Source organism: Silurus meridionalis, chromosome 12, assembly GCF_014805685.1.
Source record: "Silurus meridionalis isolate SWU-2019-XX chromosome 12, ASM1480568v1, whole genome shotgun sequence".
In the NCBI taxonomy this organism is placed as follows: domain Eukaryota; kingdom Metazoa; phylum Chordata; class Actinopteri; order Siluriformes; family Siluridae; genus Silurus; species Silurus meridionalis.
Genome location: NC_060895.1, coordinates 21,422,272 through 21,448,833, shown reverse-complemented (window position 1 = coordinate 21,448,833; position 26,562 = coordinate 21,422,272). Strand labels below are relative to the sequence as shown.

At 38.0% G+C, this 26,562-nt stretch overlaps 1 protein-coding gene across 1 annotated transcript in view; it reads left to right on the top strand.

Annotated features, from left to right (window-relative positions):
- The window catches only part of nbeab (neurobeachin b), a 426,194-nt gene that overhangs the window by 330,708 nt on the left and 68,924 nt on the right, over positions 1–26,562 (top strand). Inside the window, 5 exon segments of the mRNA XM_046863205.1 lie at positions 7,880–7,997; positions 8,309–8,411; positions 10,268–10,332; positions 10,335–10,382; positions 20,908–21,020. Coding sequence (XP_046719161.1) covers positions 7,880–7,997; positions 8,309–8,411; positions 10,268–10,332; positions 10,335–10,382; positions 20,908–21,020 — 447 coding nt within the window.

Below are 26,562 nucleotides of genomic sequence, written 5' to 3'. Positions count from 1 at the left end.
TTGATGTCAAGGGCACAGGCACACATACGGATAAACACACCGAGCAGCACGCACTAGTCACAGCTTGTCATCTTCCGCTACCTGTCCTTTAGTCAGGGCCAAACAACAGGCGGCGATAAGCGCAGTGACACTGCACCTGTTCACAACCAGCATCTTTACCACTCGCTTGCATGACTTGTTGCCCCTATAACACAACTCTTCCTCACTTTATCTGTCTACCTGGTCCATGCTGAGCATGCCTGAGCCTCTCATACACACACCTTGGTAAGGCTTTGTGCAGCTTACTGACTTCTGTCCTGTCAGACACACCATGTTAGACATTCTAGATGAAGCATAAAGATAAAAATGAGATAAGCAAGTCAGATATGGCTACATGTATAAATCTATTTGAACATCTTTGGAATAATTACCTCTATAGAAGATTACTGTCTTTCTACCTGTCTACATGTTATTTTTTATTGGATAACAAATTAAGGATTAATTGTGGATTTGGAGTCCACACTGTGCAGCCGGGGGTTGGTCCACATGATCAGCCTAAAGATCTAAAGTTACTAAGCAAATCAAGAAGACTTTGAGGACAGATTTGATCTGTAATTAATATCAGTAGTCTGCTACAATGGCTCAGGACCTCATTTTGCATGAACAGTCTTACATTTAAACTCCTATCTATCACTGAACAGTACACCTCAACAATGATGAAACTGTAATGAGTGGACATTCGGTGCCACGCAGATGAGCACGGGTTCATATTAGAGTCTGGTTCCTCTCAAGATTTCTTCTTCTATGCCATCTTAGAGAGTTTTTCCCAACCACAGTTACCACTGGCTCACTCATTAGGAATAAACTTATAGGGAACAAACTTATTGGCACTAAACATATACACTCTTTTATACTTTAAACTTTAACCTCTGAGAACTTCTTCACCTCTGTAAGCTGCTTTGAGACAATGTCTATTGCAAATACAAATTAAATCCAAATTAAAAATGCACTGAATTAAATAGTGTGGTTCAACATTTTGGAACAATGGTTCTTCAAGGGTTCTTTGGATGTTCGAGGACTATCGCTTTCTAAACAGGGCTCTTGAACATTCTCTGAACAGCAAACCCCTTGTTCTAGGGTTTTACTTAGAACTTCTTAGGGTTACCCTCAGGAAATCAAAAACCTTAAGATTATACAAAATGCAAAGCCCCACCCATTGACTGATCAATTGGTATTATTTGTCCCGCCTTTGCATACTAGAACCTGATTGGCTTTTATATGTTATGATGTAATAATAAAATTAGCTACTATTAGCTACAGAGTGCTTAGAGAGTCTCAGCACTAAAACCAATGCATTTACGATTTAATGCTAAAACTCGTATTAGGGTTTAATGATTAAAAACAGAATCCTATTTCAAATGCATTTAAGTCCCAAATAGGCTTTAAGATTGCCCAGCTAATATCTTCCACCAGGAATTTAGCTAAGGATAGCAATATTTTTTTGTTTTTGAATGCAGCATTTAATTACAGTATTCTGTCTCTCTGCCTGGCTGCACCTCGGCGTCAAGTCATCTTTCAAAGCCTGAGCTTTGAGGTTTTGGGCTGTTTTGGAAATGTTGGGGAATCTCAGCATTTCTCACTTTCCCAGTCTCACACACACACATATATTTTTCATCCTCTCTCCTCAGGGAGTAGTCACATTTCCCAGGCGAAACGGAAAAGCGTTCGTCTCTCACATCCTCCGCACACTTCTCGCTCTCTTCGCGAGCTCCCCTCATTGAGCTTTAACAGTGGAAGCCTATTAGACAAATCTGTGGACAGCCCGGTGGAGGTGCTAGAGATGGCAGGTTGTCAGTGCAACAGACGAGCCCCTTTATAAATATATCAGTCATGCTGGCTTCGGCCGCCGCTGAATTATATCCCCGTCCCAGTTCAGCACAAATTTGACATCGAGAAGGATTGCGCTCATTTCTCAGGGGGCCGGGTTTGAAAAATGGTGTCCGGTTTAAATATGACAGATTCTTTTGATGTATTTACCCCTGCCCCACTGCTTTATATAGGCAGAAGTCCTGTGGGTACACAGAGTTCTTTACCGAAAGGAAGAAGAAAGCACATATGATTCGGGTGTCATTGTCTTTATCACTGAAAGTGCTTCATGGGGTTTTATTTGTTGGATCCCAAGTGTCAAAAGAACCCTTTTGTTTTTTGTCTTAACCTAGATTCTAGTGGTTGCATAGCACCATTACTACTATGAAGTATATCCTTATATCATTGGTTGGAAAAAAAATGATGATAAAGTGGAAATCATGTGGGGATTGCAGTTGAAATCTCTTTTGAAAGCTGCTAGCCAGCTAAATACTCTCTGAGCTAAATCAAGTTGAGAGCTGCAGAAAAAGAAAATGGAAAATATATGTTTCATTACTTCGGATTTTTCACTCTTCGTCACATAGTCACTCATATTATTCTAACATTAGTGAAAGTGATAGCACTTGGAGGTGCAGCTTGATAGGAAAAGACATTACAGGTACCTTCCAAGGGTCTTGGAGTGTTTTTTATTCCTCTTGTACCACGTCAATATTTCATAAATAGCAATTTTTTAAAGAAAGGCATGTCATATAATTAACCATTTGCAATTTCTAGTTACATTTACATTAGTAATGTTTAAGAAACAAGTTCCTCAGCCATTTCTTAATCAGTGTTTCTTTATAGTTAATAATACAGAAAATGAGTCATGGGACAGGGTAAAAAGGAAGTGTGGAACTACTCTTTCATGAAAAATTGACCATAGCTGAGAACATGACATTGGAGACACCTTCTGTAAATGCTATTTGCTAATGCCTTCCTATAATGCTAATTCCTTCCTTCCTTCTTTCTTACAAAAAAAACATTTGTAGGCATACATCTGAGTGTCATACACGAGTCCTTACAGTAGCGTAGTATTCCCAGTGTGCTACAAAAATAGCACACTGAATTTGTTCCCAGTGTGCTACAAAAATGGCAACAAATTGACACACAACAAATTGTGGTTGTGTTTTCCCTTAGCTAGCTAGTCAATATACACACCAGTGGTGGATGAAGTGCACATGTACTGTACTTGTAAAAGTACAAGTAATGTAAAAGTACAAGAAATACACTCAGTAAATATGACTCCAGTTAAACCTTCACTTGAGTAAAAAAGTACATGTATTTGTCTTCAAATGTACTTAAGTATCCAAAGTACTATAATTTATTATAGCTATAATGTTCCTATTATCATTTTTATCACAAGACTCTTTACTTAATCCACTCAGTTTATGTGAAAAGACTCGAATGTGACTCTCAGCACACTGATCTAGTAATAGAATGATATTAATGACTCAAACACTGATTGATATCTAATACATTTATCATGAGTCCAACATCTTTTCAACTATTTAAAAGAAAACCGTGCAAATTGGGCAGGAGTTTCTTCCATCATTTATTCCTCTCTAAATGTTCTGCTTGCTGTTGAACTGATGCTGAATTGTATGTTGGTGATCAGTAGATACACCAAGCGGCAATTAAAACAAGTTTGAAACAGAGCGAGCGCTCGACCCTGATTGGTGACTCGCTGCGTTTTTGACCGGTTTAGTTTTTATCCGCTCATAAATAAAAAGGAAACGACTGATTTCGCAAAATGTGGTTAAAAATGTACTTTAAAATGTTCAAATAAACATCTCCCCAAATGGAAATACTTCAGTAAAGTACAGAAACGTGTACTTAAGTACAGCAATTATTTACATTAACTTTGTTACTGTCCATCACTGATACGTACATACAGTATGGGGCAGATTATAAAAGCCAGGATGCAACAGAGAGAGCATTGACCTCTTTGTCATGTTTATTAGTGACCATGTAGCTTTACAGGAAAGCAAATGCTAAATGATTGACACTAGGAACAAATTTTGGCATGTGTTAAAAAAAGGCAAGACTGTCTAACTTTTGTTTAGTTTGGCTAAAAATACAAAAGTGCTCGTTTGTAGAAAAATAATGCAATATTTTCGGTATTTTTGTGCATACCAAATAAGAGGAAGAAAATAAAAAAATGAAACCGCTCACTCTAAACAGCCATGTGGTTTCGTCCCTGGGACTGCTCAGGCTTCTGGGGCTAGCATGATTAGATTGGGGCAGAATTCTCCAGCTGGCAGGCCTGTCTGGGACCTGGGGGCACTCGTCCCCGACACTCGTCACTACTCTGACACGTCTGACAGGCAGCGGACAGCCTAGCCAGACAGGTTCATTAAGCCCTGTTTCTTACAGCTGGGCCTCCTTCTCTCTCTCTCTCTCTCTCTCTCTCTCTCTCTCTCTTTACTCCCTCTTTCCCTCACTATGAGCAACCAAAAAAGGGGGATGTGGGTGAGGCCTGTGCTTTGTCAACCACCGCAGAGTCTACAGGGACACCGGCTCGTTGGGTTTTGAAGTGCCAGCTCTGATGTTGTGACATTTTTTTTCTGATATAGACTTTCTTTTTTTCCCCTTTTTTTTTTCTCTGCCAACATCTTTTGTTGTTGTCTAGCCTTTTGGCCTGTGCTTTGTCAAAGGGAGAAAGGTGCAAACACACACTGCAGGAGGTGCAGACAGATTCTCTTTGCAAAAAAAAAAAAAAAAAAAAAAAAGGCGCTGTATGACTGTGCTCTTTTTCAGGTTATGAACTGATTTGTCTTGCATTTCTAAATTATTCATAAAAAATTAATCCAGCTATTTGTTATCTGCTATTTGCAACTGTCCTTGTTTCTTGTCTAATTTATATCCTATAATGCAAACTACAAATCAACAAATCGTGAATTAAAATGTCTTCATTCTGATTGGTCAAAAAATTGTTTACAGGCTTCTCTTAACATGTTCTAACGTGCACTCGTTACTACAGTAACGTGCCATTTAAGTGAAGGGGTTTTTATTTATTTTTTTTATCAGTCAACCACATACACTATAATGCACAGTAAACCTACTAGACCAATACACACGTGCAATTTATGTAGTGTCTTTTGTTAAGGTGTGTTCTAGTAAGTGCACGTGAATGTGCACATGTGCAAATGTGTACAACAGTCATTTAGAGCAACGTGACACAATAACTGTAACAGTGCAGCATCGACCAGTACACAGAGCTAAATCAGAAATTACTTGTCTATATAATACTAAATGTACATGTATATGGGTGGTAATAATTTAGCAGCAGTTATTTGTGTTTGAAAGTGTGTGTGTGCACCTGTGTGTGTGCGCACTCCAGTCTCCTATTGAGGAGTCTGGTGGCTTGTGGGAAGAATCATACAGAATCATCATATACAGAATCATCCAACGTATAGTGGACATTCTAAATAAAGTTATGTACAAAATAAGTTATGCTATCTACCTTCTAAGTTAAAAAGAAATCACTTTATACGAGATATGAATAACTTAAATCTTGAAGCTTATTTAGCATGTCTGGAAAAAGTCTGGAAGAAGTTGCATGATTTCCACCAAGAGAATTTTTTTTTTTTATGTCATGTTAACTTGAATAGAGGAAACAGAGGGACTGCAGTGAACTTGCTTCAAAACTTCTGCAATATATACAGAATCTGTAAATGGACAAAATGTCATTTTTTGACAGATTTACATATAATTTATACTCACCAATCAGACGTCTGAACAGCCAGACAGCCAGACAGCCAGATAGACAGACAGACAGACAGACAGACAGACAGACAGATAGATAGATAGATAGATAGATAGATAGATAGATAGATAGATAGATAGATAGATAGATAGATAGATAGATAGATAGATAGATAGATAGATTACGTAAATCAAAGTGGCAGTGCAATGCAAACTATCAAAGTATAAGTAGTTTCAAAACAAAAAAAAAGCTGAATGGAAGTAAAATTTCTCTAAAGAATCAGTTCATAGTTCATCAAACTATTTACTTCTGTTTCTTTTTTGTTCTTTTTATAAAATTTCTAATGTTTAGGTTTGAGGAGAAAAAAAAACACACAAAACTGATGAATAAATCAATAATTTCAGTTCTAGCAAATTGTTGTAATATAAGAGGAATAAAAGACTTTTGTCTGTGCTGTAATTAGAAAATAATCAGTTTTAGACATGTAAAAGCAACATTGCACTGCACATTGCATTGCATGCACCAGACTGTTTATTAGGGAAGCTGTTCTTATCAGCTCTTTTTATTTTGGCATTGCTTATGACACTGAAGTAGTAAAATCACTCAAAATAGGGGCCTTTTCAAGTTAGGAATAGCCTCAGCTTAGTTTTTATATATATGTTGTGATCCACTAAATCTCCTTCCCAGGATAACTCCCTTTCCGCTTGACTCCATGCTGCCCTATGCGTGGCAAATCCTGCCTGTTTGAGCAAAGGTCGATAAAGGTGTCAAGGAAAGCCTGATGCTAAGGCATTGTGTATGTGTGTGTGAGAAAGACTGTGTGTGTGTGTGTGTGTGTGTGTGTGTGTGTTTGAGAGAGAGAGAAAGAAAGTGAGAGAGAAAGCTGAGAGAGATGAGGGGGTTGTTTGTGGTGAAGGGAGTTGATGTTTGATGGAGACAGGGAGCAGGAGGGCTGGAGGATGGAGCATACTGCAGTGTAATCCAGCTTTAATTGAGCCCTGGAGACTCGCTTGTGCTGGAAAGCATGTCTACATTCGGCACTGAGCGCCGTTCCACGGAGAAATGAAGCAGGTCCAGGCCGGCTGGCAAACGCCGTCATTCCCTCTAAATGAGCAGTGGATGGGCGGCGGGGACAATACAGCCTGCTGGGGAATCTCTGGGTCTCATCCAGTGTTGTTTTGTTCGCTTGGTTTTTCACTGCTAATGCACAAATGTCCACTTGAACATCATCTCTTCATGCAAGAAGAAAGCGTTCATCTCTGTGCCATCCAATCTGTAATCTTTTTGTATATTTAAGATGGGTGTATTGGAGAATGCACTGTTTTCCCCTGAAATTGGTTGTTTGAGGAAGAGGAAGAGAAGGAAAATAAAGAAGAGGTGGTGATTGTAGAAAAAGCCATGGGGGCAGGAGCTTTATTTTCACCTGTCATGGTGCCTTTGGATCTTTCCCCCCAGATAGCTGTGGGATTCTCTTCAGAGAGTCTTGCTAATGAATGCCTTTCTCAACCTGGTCCCGTGTGTGTGTATTGATTATTTACAGTCACATGACCCACAGTGGACCTTATGAAAGTAGACCAGTAGAGGAAAACAATAGGCCACTATAGGCCACAGTGTAACACTTATAGAAGTGTGTATTGTCATGCCCTAATGTGCTCTAATGGACACAAGATGCCCAAATGGACATTAATGGAAGCCCTTGTTAGTTGTAACGTATACTATATTTTGTATATACACATATTTTTGGCAGATTTTCTACAAACATCTATAATATCTGGCAACAATAATCAGCTTAACAGAATTCTCAAGAGAACTTAATTACATATGACTCTCAAATTGATTTTGTTATCTACTCAGATGGCTAACATGGGACAAGATACCTGAAAGAAATATAATTCAAACTGTGCATACAGTATTGTGTCATTCATAACTGGACAATATTTTGTATTTTAAGCCATATTTTAGAACATTTTTGGAACATGAACAAATGTAAACCTCTGTGTTTAATCCAGCTAGTTGGCTATCCTGAGCTAAGCTGACAATGCTACACTACACTAGCCAGATGGCTACCATGTGCTAACCTGACAGGATTTCGAAATAAAATTGAAAGAATAATAGCTTCGATTACGCTGTAATGTTTGAAGAGACACACTAAACTACTCATCCACTTTCTTGTTCTGATATTTCCGGATTGTAAATTTAGCACACATTTAGCTTTTTTGAATAGTTGCGATCCAAACCAGTAGTGGGGTTTAGCTGACTTTTCTCTTTGCCTCTTTGTGCTTTAATCAGGTGCTAGTGTACTCAGAAGGGCTGCATGGAAAATGGATGTTCAGCGAGATCCGAGCTGTGTTCGCCCGCCGTTATCTGCTGCAGAACACGGCACTTGAAGTCTTCATGGCTAACAGAAGTAAATTGTTTTTTTTCTAACTTTTTATTCAGGACTATGGTCTAATTCTATATTAACATATTTGTCAAACATATATATATATATATAGTGCAACCTCGATACTCTTGGGGGTTACGTTCTATGTTCTCCTTTTGATGGATCCTTTTTCAAGGGGAATTAGACTTGTACTGTAGTGTAAACTCAACAAACATTGTGAATTACTTGTCATATTTATATATATATATATATATATGTACACACACAATAGGATAATATATAGCTAAGATGCCTTATTTATATAAATGATGGACTGCTTTTGTTCTTTCCTACAGCCTCTGTGATGTTTAACTTCCCTGACCAGCAAACAGTGAAGAAAGTGGTTTACAGTTTACCCCGTGTAGGTGTTGGCACAAGCTACGGACTCCCACAAGCCAGGTTTGTCACTTTATTCCATAAATATCAAGTAACCTCGTTTATATTTTAGCAATGTCCACTTTAAAACTTCCCACCACTTCTCACATTTTCAAGGTGTTACCTGGTTACGTCTAGTATGTGCCTAAGAGACTTAAATGCAGGTTGCAGTGCTGTTATTATAGCCATGGCTTTCTATTTATTTGTAGCTAAGTGCCATCTGACCCTGATCACCCTGAACTAGTTCGTTTCTCCCCTAGGTTGAGAATCTAGATTGGATCTTTTAATGGAACATATGCAGATACACTGTACGTCATATTCACTGTAGCTTGCCAAAAGGTTATATTTAATTAGAGGCATATAAAATGTTTTCGTGCACATACAGGTACACTTTGGTGATTTATCTTAGGCACAGTGCACATTATGGTGGGCTTCTCACCTTTACACCCATAGTCTATGGAGTGACCAAGTATGTCTTCAGACCTGAACCCTATTGAGCACCTGTAGAGCATCCTCAAGTGGAAGGTGGAGAAGCACCATGTGTCTAACAACCAGCAGCTTAGTGATGTTATTATGGGGGAGTGGAAGAGGATCTCAGCAACAACCTGTGCAGCTCTGGGGAATTCCAAGGCAGTGCTATATAACAATGGTGCTAATACATAATATTGACAGTTTAGACACAGCTTTGGCATGTTCACTTAGGGTGTACTCACTTTTGTTGCCAGTTATTTTACAATAACGGCTGTATATTGAGTTCTTTTCAGAGGATAGTTAATCTGTACTGCTATACAAGCTGCACATCGATACTCTAAAATATATAATTTTCATTTCTATAGTATTGTCTCTTCAGAAGATATACTAAAAGATGAGGGGTGCACTCACTTTTGTGAGATACTGAAGATATATAGTACATAGCAGCTGGAGATCACAATTTGCTCATTGTATTACATTGTATTATGTTCTCATTTCTCAAAACAATGTTTGCCAGCCATGAAATTATATAGATGATACACTTTTTTGTGTGTGATTGTTGAATATGATTAAGTTTACGTAAAGCCGACCTCTACACTTCATAACAGTCAGTTTTTCACGTCAGGAAAGCCCTTAGGACAGGGGACTTTAAGAAAACCTATGAGCAGAGAACTACTGTTACAACTGCTATAATGTCAATGTGACAATCTATAATATCAAGCATAACTATAAACAGATTATTTACAAAGTAATTGCTGGCAATTTTTTTGTGGTGTAAAAAGAATAATACACAATATGGCATACTTGTTAAAAAGCATATCTGCATAGTGAGCTGTTTTATTCCTTAAAGAAATCTCATTTGAATGTCTTGATCTTGGAAACTTGGTATAGTATGCTTAATTTTCATATACTGGATAGTTTAGTGACTGAAGGACTCTGCAAACATGTATGCCATCGGTGTTTCAATCCATTAATTGAATAGAAAAAGGTGAGAATTCAGAACTGTAATGTTCCGGTCTCTATAACGTCTGCCGTTCGATGTGTTATGTCATTGCTGCTTTTTCTCTCATAGCACATGTCTCGGCTTCTCTTCAAACCCAAACTATTAGCACTTTTCACATCTGAAAAGCAGTTTGTTCAGTCCCGGGCCATGTTTTCATTAATTCCCACATGAAGGCACGGAGCAGTCTTGCGTGTCTGAGTGTATGACCGGGTCTTGTTTAGTTTCTTTTGTTTCTCTTGGTCCTCTGTGTTTCTTCTGGCGAAACAGTTGCACATTCCACATTTCTTGAAACTCTTATGTCTTCGAGCCAAACTTCAGTAGAGCCAAAGTCAGTGGCAAAAAATCTGGGGGTCTGAGAAATACAGCAATGTATAAAGCTGTGTTCGTTTTTTTTTTTTCTCCACAGGCGGATTTCCCTGGCCACGCCACGCCAGCTCTTCAAGTCCTCCAATATGACACAGCGCTGGCAGAGACGGAGATCTCCAACTTCGAGTACCTTATGTTCTTAAATACTATTGCAGGTTCGAGTTTATTATCCTCTTCATCAGCCATGGGTCATGAAATGGATAGTGAGGATTTGTTTCATAAGGCTGTGTTTTTGACTGAAATATATTATGGATAAAAATATTGTGATTAGGGCTGAGCGGTTAGAATTTCCCTGTGATTGGTGAATTACTTAAGGGGGAACTTACATCCTTTTAGCTACTGCCGGTATCGAATGCACTACTTTGCAGTTAGAATGCACACCATTGGCACAGATGTTGCAAAGAGAACATTTTAAGGTCAATTGTCTGATTGTTCTAGAAAAAAACACCACTGGATAGAATAGTAGGTGGTAAAAATGTTTATAGGAACTAATTTGCATACAAAAATGAAGAGAGAGAGAGAGAGAGAGAGAGAGAGAGAGAGAGAGAGAGAGAGAGAGTCTCCGAGTTTAAACAATGTTACTTGAATGAACAGTAGAATATTTATGTGATTTATGTGATTATTATTTTTATTTCTATAGCGCTTTTAAAAATGGTCATTGTGTCAAAGCAGCTTAACAGAATGTCAGAATTATAGAACACTTATTAGTTCATTTGTATTTAAATAAATGTGTATTAATCCCTGATGAGCAGCGACTGTGGCAAGAAAAAAACTCCCTTAGATGGTATGAGGAACAAACCTTGAGTGGAACCAGACTCAAAAAGTGGAACCCACCCTCATCTGGGTGACACAGAGTCTGATTATAAACCATTTAAACATCACAAATACCAGAGAGTGAGAAATATCATGAGCACCTGTGTGTGATTACTAGTAATGTCCTTTCTACAGTCTTCTACAGTCAGTTAGAACTGTGGAACCAGGAGCTTCTGAGCAACTCACAAATTAGCTCAAGATCTTAGATCATCATAGATTCAACACCAAGTCCTTCATGCCAGAGCCTTGAAATGTTCAGTGATGGAGAAACAGCATGTGTAGAACGTTATTTTAAGTAATAATTAAGAGGTTGTTTATCCTCAAAGTCCGAAATCTTCATGATGTGGAATCCAACTGGAGCTGGTACTTCTCTAGATGGATTTGGGATCCTGGCATGGTCGGGATTTTCCATCATTCCATCAGAGTGTTGTCTGGCACACGCTTTATTAGAAAAGATTAGACATGAAATTAAGATTATACAATTATCTGTTATATTTGCAAACCAGTAAGTGCATTCATGAAATAATTAGTACTAACACATTGGATTTCTTCCAAAATCCGAAGTCCTTTTATATTTGTTAACAAACAAGATCGTCAAAATGTTGTCATGTTTTTAGTATGATGGTGCACAGTTTCAGTATTTCCTTGTGTAAACTTCAGTTTGGGTTACAATGATTGAAAATGGTAGAATTTTTCAATAGAAATGTTCAGTGATTGAAATTCAAGGCTGAATTTCCTCTGTATGGTAGATATGAATTTCAAGAGCACAAATTTACACAATACTGTATTCCCACTTTGTTCGTTTTCTGGTTGTTGATCCGTTTTTAGAATTGTAATTGTGTGTTGCTCTGTCTGTATATGTTTTTCAATTGACGGTTTACCTTTGACCTATTTTAGAGAACTAGTTCATTACTAGATTATTAGTAGTTCACTAGGATCAGTGGTTGATCTGATGCTGTTCACTCGCCTTCATTAGTGACATTCAAGGTTCATCTGCACATTTACCAAAAAAAAAAAAAAAAAGGAATTTAAGCTTCACACATTATGACAACTGATTTAACCATTTTGCATCTAATGGCTTATACAATGTCCACCAGTGAACCAGTATAATATATTTTGATCAACATAACAAGCAATTGATAATGTTGGAAACAGCAGTCAATTGTACACAATCAATTAAACGAATGTACCAAAGCATTCACAATTGCTTTTATGATGTGGAGGTCGAACAAGTAACTTTGAATTTCATTTCTAATCTGAAAAATGCTCTAAAAAAATTAGAAAAACTGGAACATACTCACTATTATACATTTACTTACATTTAATCGGGACTTAAAATAGATCACAGTGGTTCATATGAAATATACAAGATACCGGTTATTTTCAGGTTTATGTAAAAAAAAAAAAACTCAGGTTTTTGTATACTGTATCTGTATCATTTCTTTCTTTTTTTTAAATTGTGTTTGCATTTTATAGCTCTGAAGCACTACATGTTTCTTCTCATTATTTATTTAGGAAGGCAATGCTGTTGTCAGGTGCAAAGTTTTTCTCGTTTGATTTGGCGAGAGCATGGGAGCTGCGCATTTTTCTTGATAATTAGTTGCACGAAGTGTGAACGTGGGTGTCAGCGGAGTCGAGAGGTTCCGTTACAGACTCTCTAATGTGAACCAACTTCTTTGCAAAGTCTCTCTTACACACACACACATACACACACTTCTTTTTTTTTGTTTTGACACTGAAAAGTGTCATCCTGGCTCCCGCTGCATATTCATGCATATTTATATTTAGCTCGTGTGCTGCTCTGATACATTATTGTCAGCTAATTAGATGTAAGGCACGATGGGTACAGGGAGAAAATTCATTAAAAACCTGAAGTGGTAATGACCACGGCTGACAGAGGTGTCAGTGAAGCCTGGGCACACAGACAGGCCCGAGAGGGGGGGGTGTTAATGCAGTGCCTCCCTTCTCCTAATTAAACACCGTTTCACTGTTATTAACATCCTCCGCCCGGGCCTCGGTGCTGTCAGCTCTCTTTTCCTTTCCTCTTCTCTGCGTTGACCCACTCCTCCATGTGCTTGACCTAAGTAATCAAAGCTGGACCGGAACGCACAGCTCACACATTCACCCCATGAACGAAGGTCACTGGGATTTGGTCGGCATCAGTGCTGTGCTGTCTGCTAAATGCCACTGGAGTTAGTACACACATTAAGTGGTTAAGGTCATTGGGCTGAAGAGCGAGATCTTATCTTCTAAAAGTTCATTTCACGTCACCAAGCGACCCGATGTGCTTTGATTTATATATATATTTATTATATTTAATATATTTTATGGGCTTTTAAACAGTCGTTTTTTAATGATTTTTACATTATCTTGTGAAAGCTAATAACGCATTTGTTTGCGCCCCATTTCGGATTTATTTACTAATAACATGGATGCTTGTGTAAAATGCCTCCAACTAGCAACCTGAAGATTCCCACTGAGGAACCCGAATGAACTAAAATGGATTTCTCCTCAGAAATGCTTTCTATAGAACCCCCTTAAGCATCAAGAACCATTAACCATCCAAATATCCCCTGAGGAGTCCCTATGTAGAGTGTGATTGTTTCCTGTATGATAATTTGTGCACAATTAAAGTGAGACTTTCCATTTTATGATCCCTTGGAGGCATGCATTTAACCTTAGTACTGACTGCAAGCTGTAATGCAGACTTCTGACTGTTTAGAAAAGCAGTGGCATCTTGGTGGTGCTGAGATGTAAACTCATGACCTTGTTATATCATTGATACAACAATATATGAGGTAAATTAAAGTGGCAAACTGGTCAGCAAGCCACCAATCAGGATATAGCGTGTGCTGTTTTAAACTTGTTTTGATAGCTGCTTGGTTGTGGGGGATTTGGGCATAGGTGACGAGGGAGGCATCTTTCCGGGGGGGAAATGAAATAGGCTAATACCTGTAGATCACTAAGGTTAAACTGTGTTGCCTGCTGCGTTTTTACGCATAGAGCAACAATATTTACAAGAGGCATAAAAAAGTATTTCAACTACATGTGTGTAAACCTGTTATTCATGCTAAGGGAAATGAAATAGAACCATCTGTACATGTATATAATCCTTTGTTTGCCTTCAGGAACTCGAGCTGCGTCAAAAACACTTTGGGAATGCTTACGCATTGTCCAGGCTTTGAATCACGTGTATAATCAGTCCAATGGAAAGTACGGCGTCACCGACGGGGTGACGTCACGATCAGGAAACATAAAAGCACATGGATTGAAACCAGCTTCTGTTGTTTAGGAAGCACCCTGTGTGTGTTTGTCAAGTAAGGTAAGGAAAGGTATTTTCTTTACAGGATGAAAGCAACCAAAAAGATGAAGCACTGCTTTTGTCCCTGCGTTCCTTCTTGACCCCACTATAGCACAGGGGGATTCGCACAAGCTACAGTATGTGTCGCTTGTCTGGAAGCGGAGCATGGTAGGTTGGTTCTCGAGGGAGCCGACTGCACAGATTACACTTGCATGATGTTTGCAACGCCTCTCTGAGGAGTGTGCTCAAGCCCCGCTTTAGCCAAGGCAAAGCAGCATTTAAAGACCTGGATCTCACAAGTGGACCTCGCAGAGGGTTTGGAAACGGGCTTGTCCCTTTTGCCTCCCTCACCTTCCGGGTCCAGCACACGATTGCAAGGTTTAAAAGCACGCCTTTTGGCGATTTCTTCCCTTTGCAAGGAGAGCTCTTAGCTCCACCTTACTTCCTTTTCCTTCTGTAATCTTGCCTCCTGTACAAGCTGGCACATCAGATCCTCCAGTGGGCCCAAGGAAAACTGCTCCCCTTGAATGCAGCATATATCCCAGGCCACTTAAACGAAGTCCGCCTCCTTCAGGTAGCCCCGTGATGGCTAGGCAGGCCTTGGTTTTACGGACCTGGTAGCCCTTTTCGAACACCCTCCCTAGGAGATTCCTCAGGCAGGGGGTACAATAATAAACCCTCACCCAGAGCTGTGGAGGCTGTGGATGTGGCCCCTGAGGGGGTGCAGTTCCTAGCTGCTGGCCTCTTTATCAATGTGGTAGAGACCATTCTTCAATCCAGAGCTGCCTTTACAAGGACGTTGTGTGTCACGAGGTGGCACCTGTCCACTGCATGGTGTGAACAACACCACATAGATCCAGTTAATTGCCCAGTCGGTTCAGTGCTGGAATTTTCCCAGCACTGGGGTTGGCTCCTTTAACCCTAAAGGTTTACGTGTCCCCCATTGCGGCCTGCCATGCACCCCTTTCAGGGCCGCCACTCGGTAGGAACGCGTTTTCTATGCGTAGTCTGAGGCCTCAGGTACAACCTAGAGTGCCTGCATGGTGGTTGCCATTGTCTTGGAGGCCCTGTCTAAACCTCCCTCTGAGGTTCCTCACAGTTAAGACTGTGCTCCTCTTGGCCATCTTCTCTCTCAAGAAAGTAGGGGAATTTCAGGCCCTCTCTGTGACCCCTTCTTTACTGGAATTTACTTCAGGCTTGGTTATTACCTTCCACTACCCCTGATCAGGGTGTGTTCCTAAGGTACCCTTGGTCGTCCCACAACCTTTTATGCTGCAGGCATTCTCTCCTCCTCCCTGTCAGACGCTAGACCAGGAGAAGCTTAACCGACTGTGTCCAGTGTGAGCACTAGATATATACATCTACAGAATAGAACTGAGGAGGAAGTCGGTGCAGCTGTATGTCTGCTATGGCCCTCCAAGGAGAGGTCTCCCTGCGAATAAGCAGACACTCAGCAGATGGATTGTGGATGCTATTTCTTCCTTTTATGAGTCCTTAGGTCTCCCCGCTCCTTTTAGGGTCAGAGCGCACTCCACTTAAAGTGTGGCTGCCTCTAAGGCCTTGTCCTCTGAAGTTTCCCTCCAGGACATTTGCAAAGCTGCAGGCTGGTCCACCCTGCTGACCTTTGTCAAGTTCTATTGCCTTGACCTCAGTGCCACTCCTGGCCCCTCTGTCTTTTGCCCTAGCTGTGCCCATCCACACTAGGCAGGGATTGGTCAGTCTGGCTTAATTGGACTCTCGTTCCCGAAAGCATTTTTGATGCAGCTTGAGTTCCTGAAGGGAAACATCTCCAGGTTACGTATGTAACCATGGTTCCTTAAGGGAACAAGATGCTGCGCCTCTATCCCTGCAGCTCTTCCTTTCCTTTTCAGAAGCTAGCGCTGTTTTTACTTCATGTGCTTTTATGCTTCTTAAATCGTGATGCTTTCCATTGGACTGATTATACACATGATTTAGAGCGTGGACAATGCAGAAGCGTTCCCAAAATGTTTTTGATGCAGCAACTCGTTTTCTCGGGGAACCATTAGTACATACGTAACCTGGAGACGTTCAAAGTCAATGTTCATATTGTTTAATGGCCCAGTTGGTTCTGTAGAAAAAAAGGTACATCCAGGTGTCTCTCAAAAACCATAAAAAATAAAAAGAAGTGTATCCACACTGTTGTCAAGCACTGTCTGAAGGTTAGGCTTGGTGAGGAGCTGGAGTTTGTGCATTTTCATTTGCATTTCTGTTTCTACAAAACAAATTATTTCTCACTTAGTTTTATCTAATATTCATCCTGAAATCGAGGTGCATTAATAGCTCAGGATTACTGTATAGAAAAGACATTAGGTACAAAGTACATACTCTTCCAACAACAGCAAACACTGCTGCATATAACAAAAAGGGGTTAACTACAGACCACAATAGTAACTTTATAATTGCCCGTATCTATTCTATGCTTGCGATGCATACCTTCTAATTAAGAGCATAATGAATGGGAATCAATAGGGTCGGATTTGGTAATGAGGCTGGATGCTGTCCTCCTGTTTTGCAAATCTGCATGCATTATAGCAAGAATGGGCAAAATGACGCCTGCGCACATCAGACTAATGCTGCTTTCCCATGTCGTGCCATGACTCTGGCCGTGTGTTAAAGATTGTGTGGAGCAGAATCAGGCGGGTGTCAGATGATTTCGTCAAATGTTCATGCCTAAATCCTGTCCAAAAAAACGCCTTCAGGCATCTGAGTCAGTTACTCAGAATCACCCTATTTATACGATTACAAAAATATCTTCGTGTTTAAATGTCTGTGTTTATATATGTTTAAAACTCTTCTAAAAAATCTGCAAAAATCTTACTATCAAGGTATCAAATAATAGAGATATATTAAAATGCCAAAAAAAAAAGATTTTTTTTAGATATGTACATTTGTGAAAGATCTTTTGTGAGACTGTAGATTTCATATATATATATATATATATATATATATATATATATATATATATATATATATATATATATATATATATATATATACTATATATATATATATATATATATATATATATATATATATATATATATATATATATATATATATAAAACATACACTATGGTGACAAAACTATTGGGGCATCTGCCTTTTCCAGCCGTATTCCAGACTTAGGATGTGGTACAATTACATTTTTTACTTGACTTGAACAAAGAGATCCAAACCTGTTCTGGCATGACAGTGCTCCTGTGAACAAAGCCAGCTCCATTAACATATGGTTTCTATGGGTTGGAGTGGAAGATCTCTAATGGTCTGCTACAGAGCTCTATACAAACGATTGAACACCATTGGGATAAATTGAAATGCTGACAACTGCACCCCATGCCTCCTCACCTCACCTCACCTCACCTCATCTCACCTCACCTACATAACTACCAGACTTTACTACCACTCTTGTGGGTGAATGAGCACAAATCTCCACAAGCACCCTCCAAAATATGGTTGAACATCTTTCAAGATAAGGGGAGGATATTATAAGAGCAAACAGGGACTATATGTGGAATAGGATGTTCAAAAAGCATATAAAAATTATATATATATATATATATATATATATATATATATATATATATATATATATATATATATACAGTGGAACCCGGTTATGTTGATGTCCAAGGGGTCGCCAAAAAGCATCGAGGTAACCGATGATCGAGATAAACGAAAATCAAAATGGCGGCAATATATTAACGTGCTTGAAATTTCTTTATGTACATGATGTGCGTTAATAAATGAGAATGTGCATGCACGTGTTTTTGAAGGGTTTTTTTACACAACAGCGTTATCTGTCAGGAATCCACCTGCCACGCCCCCTTCGGCTCCCTTCAGCTCCCTCTGAAGTTCCCGGCTTCAATCGCGCACATATGGTGCTCGTTTATCATCATCACCAGCTCCTATTTAAACTTCCACACTCTCACCGTCCGTTATTGGTGGTATATGTTGGTTCACGGCGGTCGTTGTTATCGCTCATGCGTATCCCGGTACGTGCCTTCCCACCGGCACTCTCTCAACGGCTGCGCTTTTCTTCCCAAAGCGCACTGCGGATTCCCCCCGATCCTGCCGGTGTTCATTCTATGATTTTGCTGCTCATCTCACGTTCTGCGCCGCCAATCGCGGCTTTCGCGTCCCGTTCGTCGCATAACATTTAACCACAAAAGGCATATGTGCACTAACTAACAGCAGAGATTCACCAGTATACAATACAACACCTGTAGCAGCTGTAAGGCTTGATTATTCCGCCACTTCCGTGAGTTCTTCTGCGGCTGCACCGAGATAACCGACGTTAAATGGCAAAATTTTCCCCTTGTGCTCGAGATATTAGGGTTCGGCGACATAAAAAAAGTTGACATAACCGATAAAAAATGCTTAGAAAAAGTGAGAATTTGGCGGTTCCACTTCAAAAACGTCGACTTAATAGGGTTGTCGAGTTAACCGAGGGCGAGATAACCGGGTTCCACTGTATATATATATATATATATATATATATATATATATATATATATATATATATATATATATATATATATATGCTTAATATATATTTATATAAATACATGCTTTTTTGACTGCCTGGTTTATAAAAAGCTGATTCGTTGAAGTTGTGAGTGTGGGACTCTGGACTTTAAGTGGAAATGTCACACCTGATAAAGACTTTTCTCCTTTACTGAGGAATTAGACAGGATAGATATGTCTCTGATGCCTGTTTATGTAGTGATAGTAGTTTTTGCTATATGAACCCATCTTTAGAAAGCAGGCAGAGGAGGAGAAAGGGAGTGTGTGCAAGAGTGAGAGTGATGGGCTGAGAGCGATCTGTATATACTGACAATACGGAATCTAAGTCTCTGTCACATATGGCATATCCTAAATATATATATAGCATGGACATTGGTTTTGTTTTTCATTTGCATTCTTCCTGGTTTTGTTGCTTTTATCAAAGTATTGGTGTAAAAATGCTGTAATTCCGGTTGACTATATATATATATATATATAGATATACATATAGATAGATACATAAAAGAGCTTACTGGGCATTACCCAGCCGTTAATAGTGATAAAGCTGGTGATTCCCAAAGTGCCAGAAAAAGTATTAAGCTCTAGTGGTGGCCAAATGAACAAAACTGACTCTTTAAAATATCTAAAATAGTAAACATTTTGTTGCAGTAAGTCTGACAAAGGTGGTGGATAAAATATCATTCACACCTGTTTTGTGTATTCTCCTCTGACTGTGGGTTTTTTCCATGTTCTCCGATTTCCTCCCACTTCCTAAAACCCTCTCCTGAATTTCTTTTAGACCCGTACAAGTGTGTGAATGTGTGCTTATGGTGGACTGGCATCATATTCGGTGTATATTCCAACCACAGGCCCAGTGTGACAAGTGGTGAAAGTGGAAATGAAAATAAAATAGACTTTTAGTCTCTCAGAGGCAGTAAAAAAAAAAACATCATGAGAAAAAATTTGAATTAAAACATAAAATTAGGTGCAATTAGAATTTCTTGCTGTAGCTGTTAATAGAATTTCATTAATTAGGGTAAATCTTAAGAAAATGATTTCAGAAATAAATACTCTAAATACTCTAATACTCCATGCTTAATTTTAAATAATATAAAGAGGTTTTTGATATTTAGGTTTCTAGAATTGTATTATTACTATTCATTTTCATTAGATTTATTTTAATAACTAAGAAAATAATAAATTATTAATAAATCTCTCTCATTTTTATTTCTGAAAGTTTTAGTGTCAATATTTCTTCCCTTTTTCTGAATAATAGCGTTCACTGTTAGCGATGTTGACTTATTAAACACTTACTGTATTTATCCTCTTCTCCAGTTTAGTGAAAGGTCATCATTTTCATGTCCTGTGAGAGTCTTTTCCCCGATTCCCTCTATTTTAAATCTTAACTCAACAGCAAACGACTTGACAGATTGAGTTTTGGACAGGGACACAACATTGTTTAAAGACTTTCTAATTAACATAACTGCGGTGATACATCATATAGAGTCATATTTTTTCTTCCAAAAATTTAGTTTCTTGTCATTGTTTTTCCTTGTCTGGGGTCCTGCAAATTCCCACCCGTTCCACTAACACACTGCCAGCTGAAGAGGGTGACGGCTAACATGCTTTCTCTGAGACAACTTATTTATTTATTTATTTTACATGAATTCTGTGTACCATAGAGAAGCATAACACACTCGGAGAAAAGGACTGTTTGCCCTCTATTGCATACATGATTTCACAGATGTCTCTGATTGGCTGGAATCATTTCTTCCACTCGAAAAATACAACTCTTTCATTGTTTGCTTATTTTGGACTTTTAGCTATGAATGTTTAGAATTACAACTCAAAATCTCCACATGTAAATTGCGCAATGTTGTTTTCTGCTTCACCATTCGAAAGCTTTAAACGAAGCTTTATTAGAGTTCTGTTGAATAGCTAGACAAAGAAAATTGTGATACCAACCAATGGGGGAGGTTGTAAAATCATTTACAGTATTAAATGACCACTAATCCCCCCTTTTTTGCCTTTTTTGTTACTAGGGCGGACGTATAATGACCTGAATCAATATCCCGTGTTCCCCTGGGTTCTCACCAACTACGAGTCGGAGGAGCTGGACCTCACGCTGCCTGGCAACTTTCGAGATCTGTCTAAGGTACGAATTAAATAAACACTGCTGTACAAGTATCTAATAGATCATCGCCTTCCGTACCACATCGCATAGAGCTGGAGGATCTTTTTTCTCCCATTGGATGTGATTAATGGTTTAAAACCTGCATAAATTTTTCACGAAATGGTAGATTTACAGCATTTTCTGGAATGTCTACGGCCTCTCTATGGAGCCGAACATGATTTTTCTTTCTTATTTACCTGACATTAACTTTGCTATCAAGTGTGCATGTCGCGTTCTTTTTTGGCAAGACGCTATCGACTTTCCATGCAGTGCATCGTAAAAACGATCTGCGTACCAAAGCACACATTATGCAATTTTAAATCATAACCTAAGTGGCCCTTCAAACAAAGGCAGGCTTGTTGAATTCCAACTCAAACCGCCGTCTATCTTTTTGATGACCTCTGCACACACGCTCGGATCGGCCCATATTTCCACTTCTTCCCTGCGTGAGTGTGGCTGCAGTCGGAATTTTCCCTCCATTAAACTAATCGCTTAAATCGGCGAGATGGACCCGAGGCAGGTCATATCCGAAGAAAAAGCAAACCGACCCATATGGAAATAAAATGTCTAAACGGAGCTGCGCTGTAGGGTTAACGAGCTTTGAGGAAAACGAGGCCATTTGTTTGGAGGAAACTAAAAATAAGAGGCGAGCAAGTATTTCGTAATGTTTTTGTTTCCTAATGTATTTCTTTAAAGGATGCTCATATATCTTAATGAAACTCCACCAAGTCAAACAAAACAAATTACAATATGTTGTAATAAAAACTGAAAAATTCAAACAATTATTACGTTATTACAAATATATTATCAGAATTTGGTTACAGTGTATTCATTGTATAATATGGCTAAGAATAAATACATTTTGTATTAAATAAAGAAAATATTTTAAATGTCTATTTAAATAGTGGAATAAATAACTTTCTTATGTTCAAATTAAATGTAAATTATATATATATATATATATATATATATATATATATATATATATATATAATTTTTGTTTAAACATATTTTTTTTTCGATATTCTCTCTTAAATTACAAATCTCATTCACACCACTTCATATCTAGGCTGTAGTAATAATAATAATAATAATAATAATAATAATAATAATAATAATAATAATAATCAAGGGTGCCATTAATTTTAATACTGACTGTAAATGTACTATATAGAAATAAATTTGAGGTACTAATTAAGTTTAAAAGTTAAGATATCCTTGGAAATAAATGCTAGTGTTATTACATTTATTAATAAAAAGACTGTTCTGTCTTTTTAGTAATTTCTTAAAAAAATATATATATATATAAAATATATATTTGTGCTATCAATAGATTCAAATATTCAATTATGATTAATAAAAAAATTGTCATGAGTTAACTCGTACATTTTTAAAAAACAAACTTAAATTGATACTTTTCATGTTTTTAATAATCTAATCAACATGGGCATGGATAAATATGAATGCTTTATGCAAATGTATTTTATGTGTGAAACCAGGCTCAACATAGTGCATGAGGAGAAAATATTCTTGTAAATGTTTTAATTATGGTGATTTAAATAACATAAATCATCAAGACATTAAACTGAACTTTTGCTGTTTCCACACGGACGGTTTTATTTGCCGCATTTTGCATCATGGCGAATTTTGTTGCTTGATTTGAGACTTAAAAAATGTTATGTGATTACAAATAATTTTTTTGGTGGAGTACATTTATTTATTTATTATTTTTTTTATGTGAGTAAAGAAGGACGTCGTTAATAAATGTGTGTTCCATTGCAGTTTTAATCTCGCCTCTTTTATTTTTATTTACATTTACAGTAAATGAATATAAATAATCTTAATTATTATATCTCTCTTCTGCTTTTTCTGTCATTCTGTCAGTCTCTCTCTCTCACTTTCTCTCTCTCTCTCTCTCTCTCTCTCTCTTTCTCTCTCACACACACACACACACACACACACACACACACACACACACACACACACACACACACACACACACACACACACACACACACACACACACACACCTTTTCTCTGCATTTTTCTCTATCTCTATCCCACAATTCTGCTTTCTCTGTATTCTTCCATTTCTGTGTCTTTGTCTCACTTTCCTTTTCTGCTTGCGCTCTCTCTCTCTCTCTCTCTCTCTCTCTCTCTCTCTCTCTCTCTCTCTCTCTCTCTCTCTCTCTCTCTCTCTCACACACACACACTGAGTTTGTCTTTCGCTCTTCAACTATTTCTGTTTCTTTTTTTTATTTCCTGTCCATCTCTTTTTCTCATTTTTTGTCTCATTTTTTCTTTCTTTTCTGCTTTCTCTTTGTTTCTCTTTGTGACTGTATCTCCCACCCACTCTAACTCTGGGTGTCTGTCTGTCTGTATGTCTGTCTGTCTGTCTGTCTGTCTGACTGTGTCTCCATTTTCACCTGATTTCTTCACAGCTCCCATTTCAGCATTAGTATTACTAAACTCTGTTGCATATCCGTTCTAGTACAACGTTATACTTCATACACTGCTACACACAAATCTTTCCGACTATAGAAATGCAAAAGTTTGCATCGTCTGTGTTTTTATTTTTATAAGAAAACAAGCAAGTAAGGCTGAGAAAAACTGAGGGGATGTAGTCAAAGCTTTGAGGATAGAAGACATGTTGAAGTCAAAGCAAAAAAATGTGTGCAAATATTTAATCAGTAAAGGAAACTCTAACACTGATATCATGTCAGGAACTAACAATAGTGTAATGCAAAATAATAGGACTTGACAAGAGTTCTTTTGATAGTTAAAGTATTTTTAGTGGGTAAGGGTTCTATAGTGTAAATTACTATTGAAGAACACACACACACACACACACACACACACACACACATATGCCCTATATTATAGATCAACCCTCGAATCGTCTATAGAAACGTAGAGGAGAGGTGAGGGAAGCAGGTTGTTGGACGAGGACACTGATGCATCATAATGTGACACCCTCATGGTGCTCTTTAGCAGCATGAGCTGCCTTCATTAGTAGGACTTGAACAGAGCTGCAGGCCTCCTGATGCTTGTCCTTGACTAGCTAAAGCGTCAAACCTCCAAAAGTTCACCGCTAGAGGAGCAAACTCACTTTCTGCTCTTTTCTATGCTGCACACACCCTTGTGTGGTGTTCAGTAGTATATATGCGGCAGTTAGACCCCTGAATGAGATACGTCACTGGTAGTTTAAAGTAAATCGTTGACAGTTCATTCTTTTAAAAGGCTTTGCATCTTTGCTAGAATACTATTTCACAGTTAAAATTATCCCTAAAGGGTAAAAATGGACAAATAAAGTAATTTGGAATCCAAACATGAGTCACATGATGTGTTTTTTAAAGCCACCATTTGGTCATTCGCAAATGACGTTTGCACAGACGTTTGCACAGAATTTCATTGTGTCTTACAAGTTTTCACTCCAACAAATAAAAAGCCCTGCCTGATCTTTATCTTCAAATATTTTATCAGGTCAGGCTTCTGCTTGTGTTCGAATGAAAATCTGCTTCAGATTTTGTGGAAAAAAATAGACTAAAGAAGCTTCTCAATATCAGCTACAGTAAACTGTATGGACAAAAGTTTGTTGAAAGTCAAACCATTGAATTCACAGCCACTTTTTGTTTTGAGATGATGGTTGAGATGTGATTAAAATCCCTATTTCAATTCATGCTATAAAGAATCTTGCTGTTTTTACTTTTTTATTTCCAAATAAACCTGGGGCCATTTTTACCCAGATAGAACACAATAAAGAGGTTACATACATATAAAATCTCTCCATCACCAATTAAAGTGGATCCATTGACGTGTGATGTAAATTGATAAAAATTATATTAAATAGGATCAGGGCCAGTTCTAGACATTTGGAGGCCCTAGGTGAAATTTTTATTTTGGAGACCCCCAGCCTTCTTACTTCCACATTCCAGAATTAATAAAAAGCACTTGACACAAATATATAATCTCTACCCATTTTATTCATACAAGTCTTCCTATCAATACTGTTATACATTTACTTAAATATGCATATTAATTCAAATTGGAATAACATCAACACTAAAAAAAAAAAGAAAAAGAAATCATCCGGCTCTTGTTCTACTTCTTTTTCTTCTACTTCTTCTTTTTTATCTTGTCCATGGACACTTGTTTAAAACAAGTAATGTCATTAGCTAGGCTACGCTGTCAAATATTAATTAGTTTTGTTAATGTTTTTTGTATTACTTTTAAATGCTAACTGTAGTTTGTTTAAGATTTTGATTGTCTCATAAATTACTGTAAAATGTCATTTTTCTAGCTGGATATGGACATGATTTCCCCCTCCTACTAGAGCAATGTAGACTATAGATATAGTTATATAGATCATATTATGTATTGCATTTTAATTCCCTAAATCTGCTCCATATAACCAAATAAACAGTGGATGTAAAAGAGACAAATTATTAAGCAGAAACGATAGTTAACTTCAGATGTATTCGTATGCTTAGATTGTTTTATTCTGTAAATACAACAAGACAATTTATTGAAAAACTAAAAAGAGTTAAGTATGAATTAGGCTATTATGATCATGTAAACATCGCTGGAATTTATTAGATATACAGACAGTTCAGGTTATTTTTTTATTCAAAAATAAACAATGCTCTAGCCTACAGGTAGCTGCGATTGCTGTTTCTATTTACAAATTCGTACTTTTCTATAGTGTTCGTAAAGTCGGCGCGTCGCTCCTGCTGTATTGAACTCGAAATAAACGTGACACGAAATCAAAAATACATGACAGCTCACATAGCTGCATCACGAGCTGCACTTTCTTTGCGTGCCTTCAGTTTCTTGCTCAAAGGGATGCATTAGTTTTGGCCCCATCAGGTCAGAATGCAGAAAAGTTGGATTTTGTTCATCGGACTCTTCCTGCATTCAGAGGGTGGAGAACCATATTTAAATGGTGATATTAACTGGTTCCACTTCAGGTGAGTGACATTTATATCCAATGGACAAAGAGCCCTGTCTTACGCAGCCGTCTTTATGGGTGAACTAGTGAATAGGTTTGTTACAGTTACAGGGGCCTCATCGAAGCCTGAGGCCCTAAGCAATTACCGCTCTACCTTTAGCTAACTCCAGCCCTGAATAGGGTTAAATACAAACCTGGACTACAGTTAATATAAAAATGAGTAATAGTAAAAGTGTAGAGGACACACAAGCATGATGAAATAAAGTATAGTTTGATGGGTGCCATTAGTTCTGGAACTCAGTGTACATGTGTTGTACAGAAATAAAAAAATAGAATAATTTTCACTTGATCACTTGATACAATATAAATAATCAATTTAATGCATTTTAAGAATGATTTGTTTGTAAAACACATTTATTGCCTTTCCCCCATTACTTTCTTACTGCTTCTAGACGTTGCGTGTATTGTGGGCAGGATAGTAACACGTGCTGATAATACGTTATGCAAATTCTTTACCTTGGGACTGCAAGCTCACCCCAAACCTCCATCTTTCAAAAAGCTTCACATGCTGTTCTC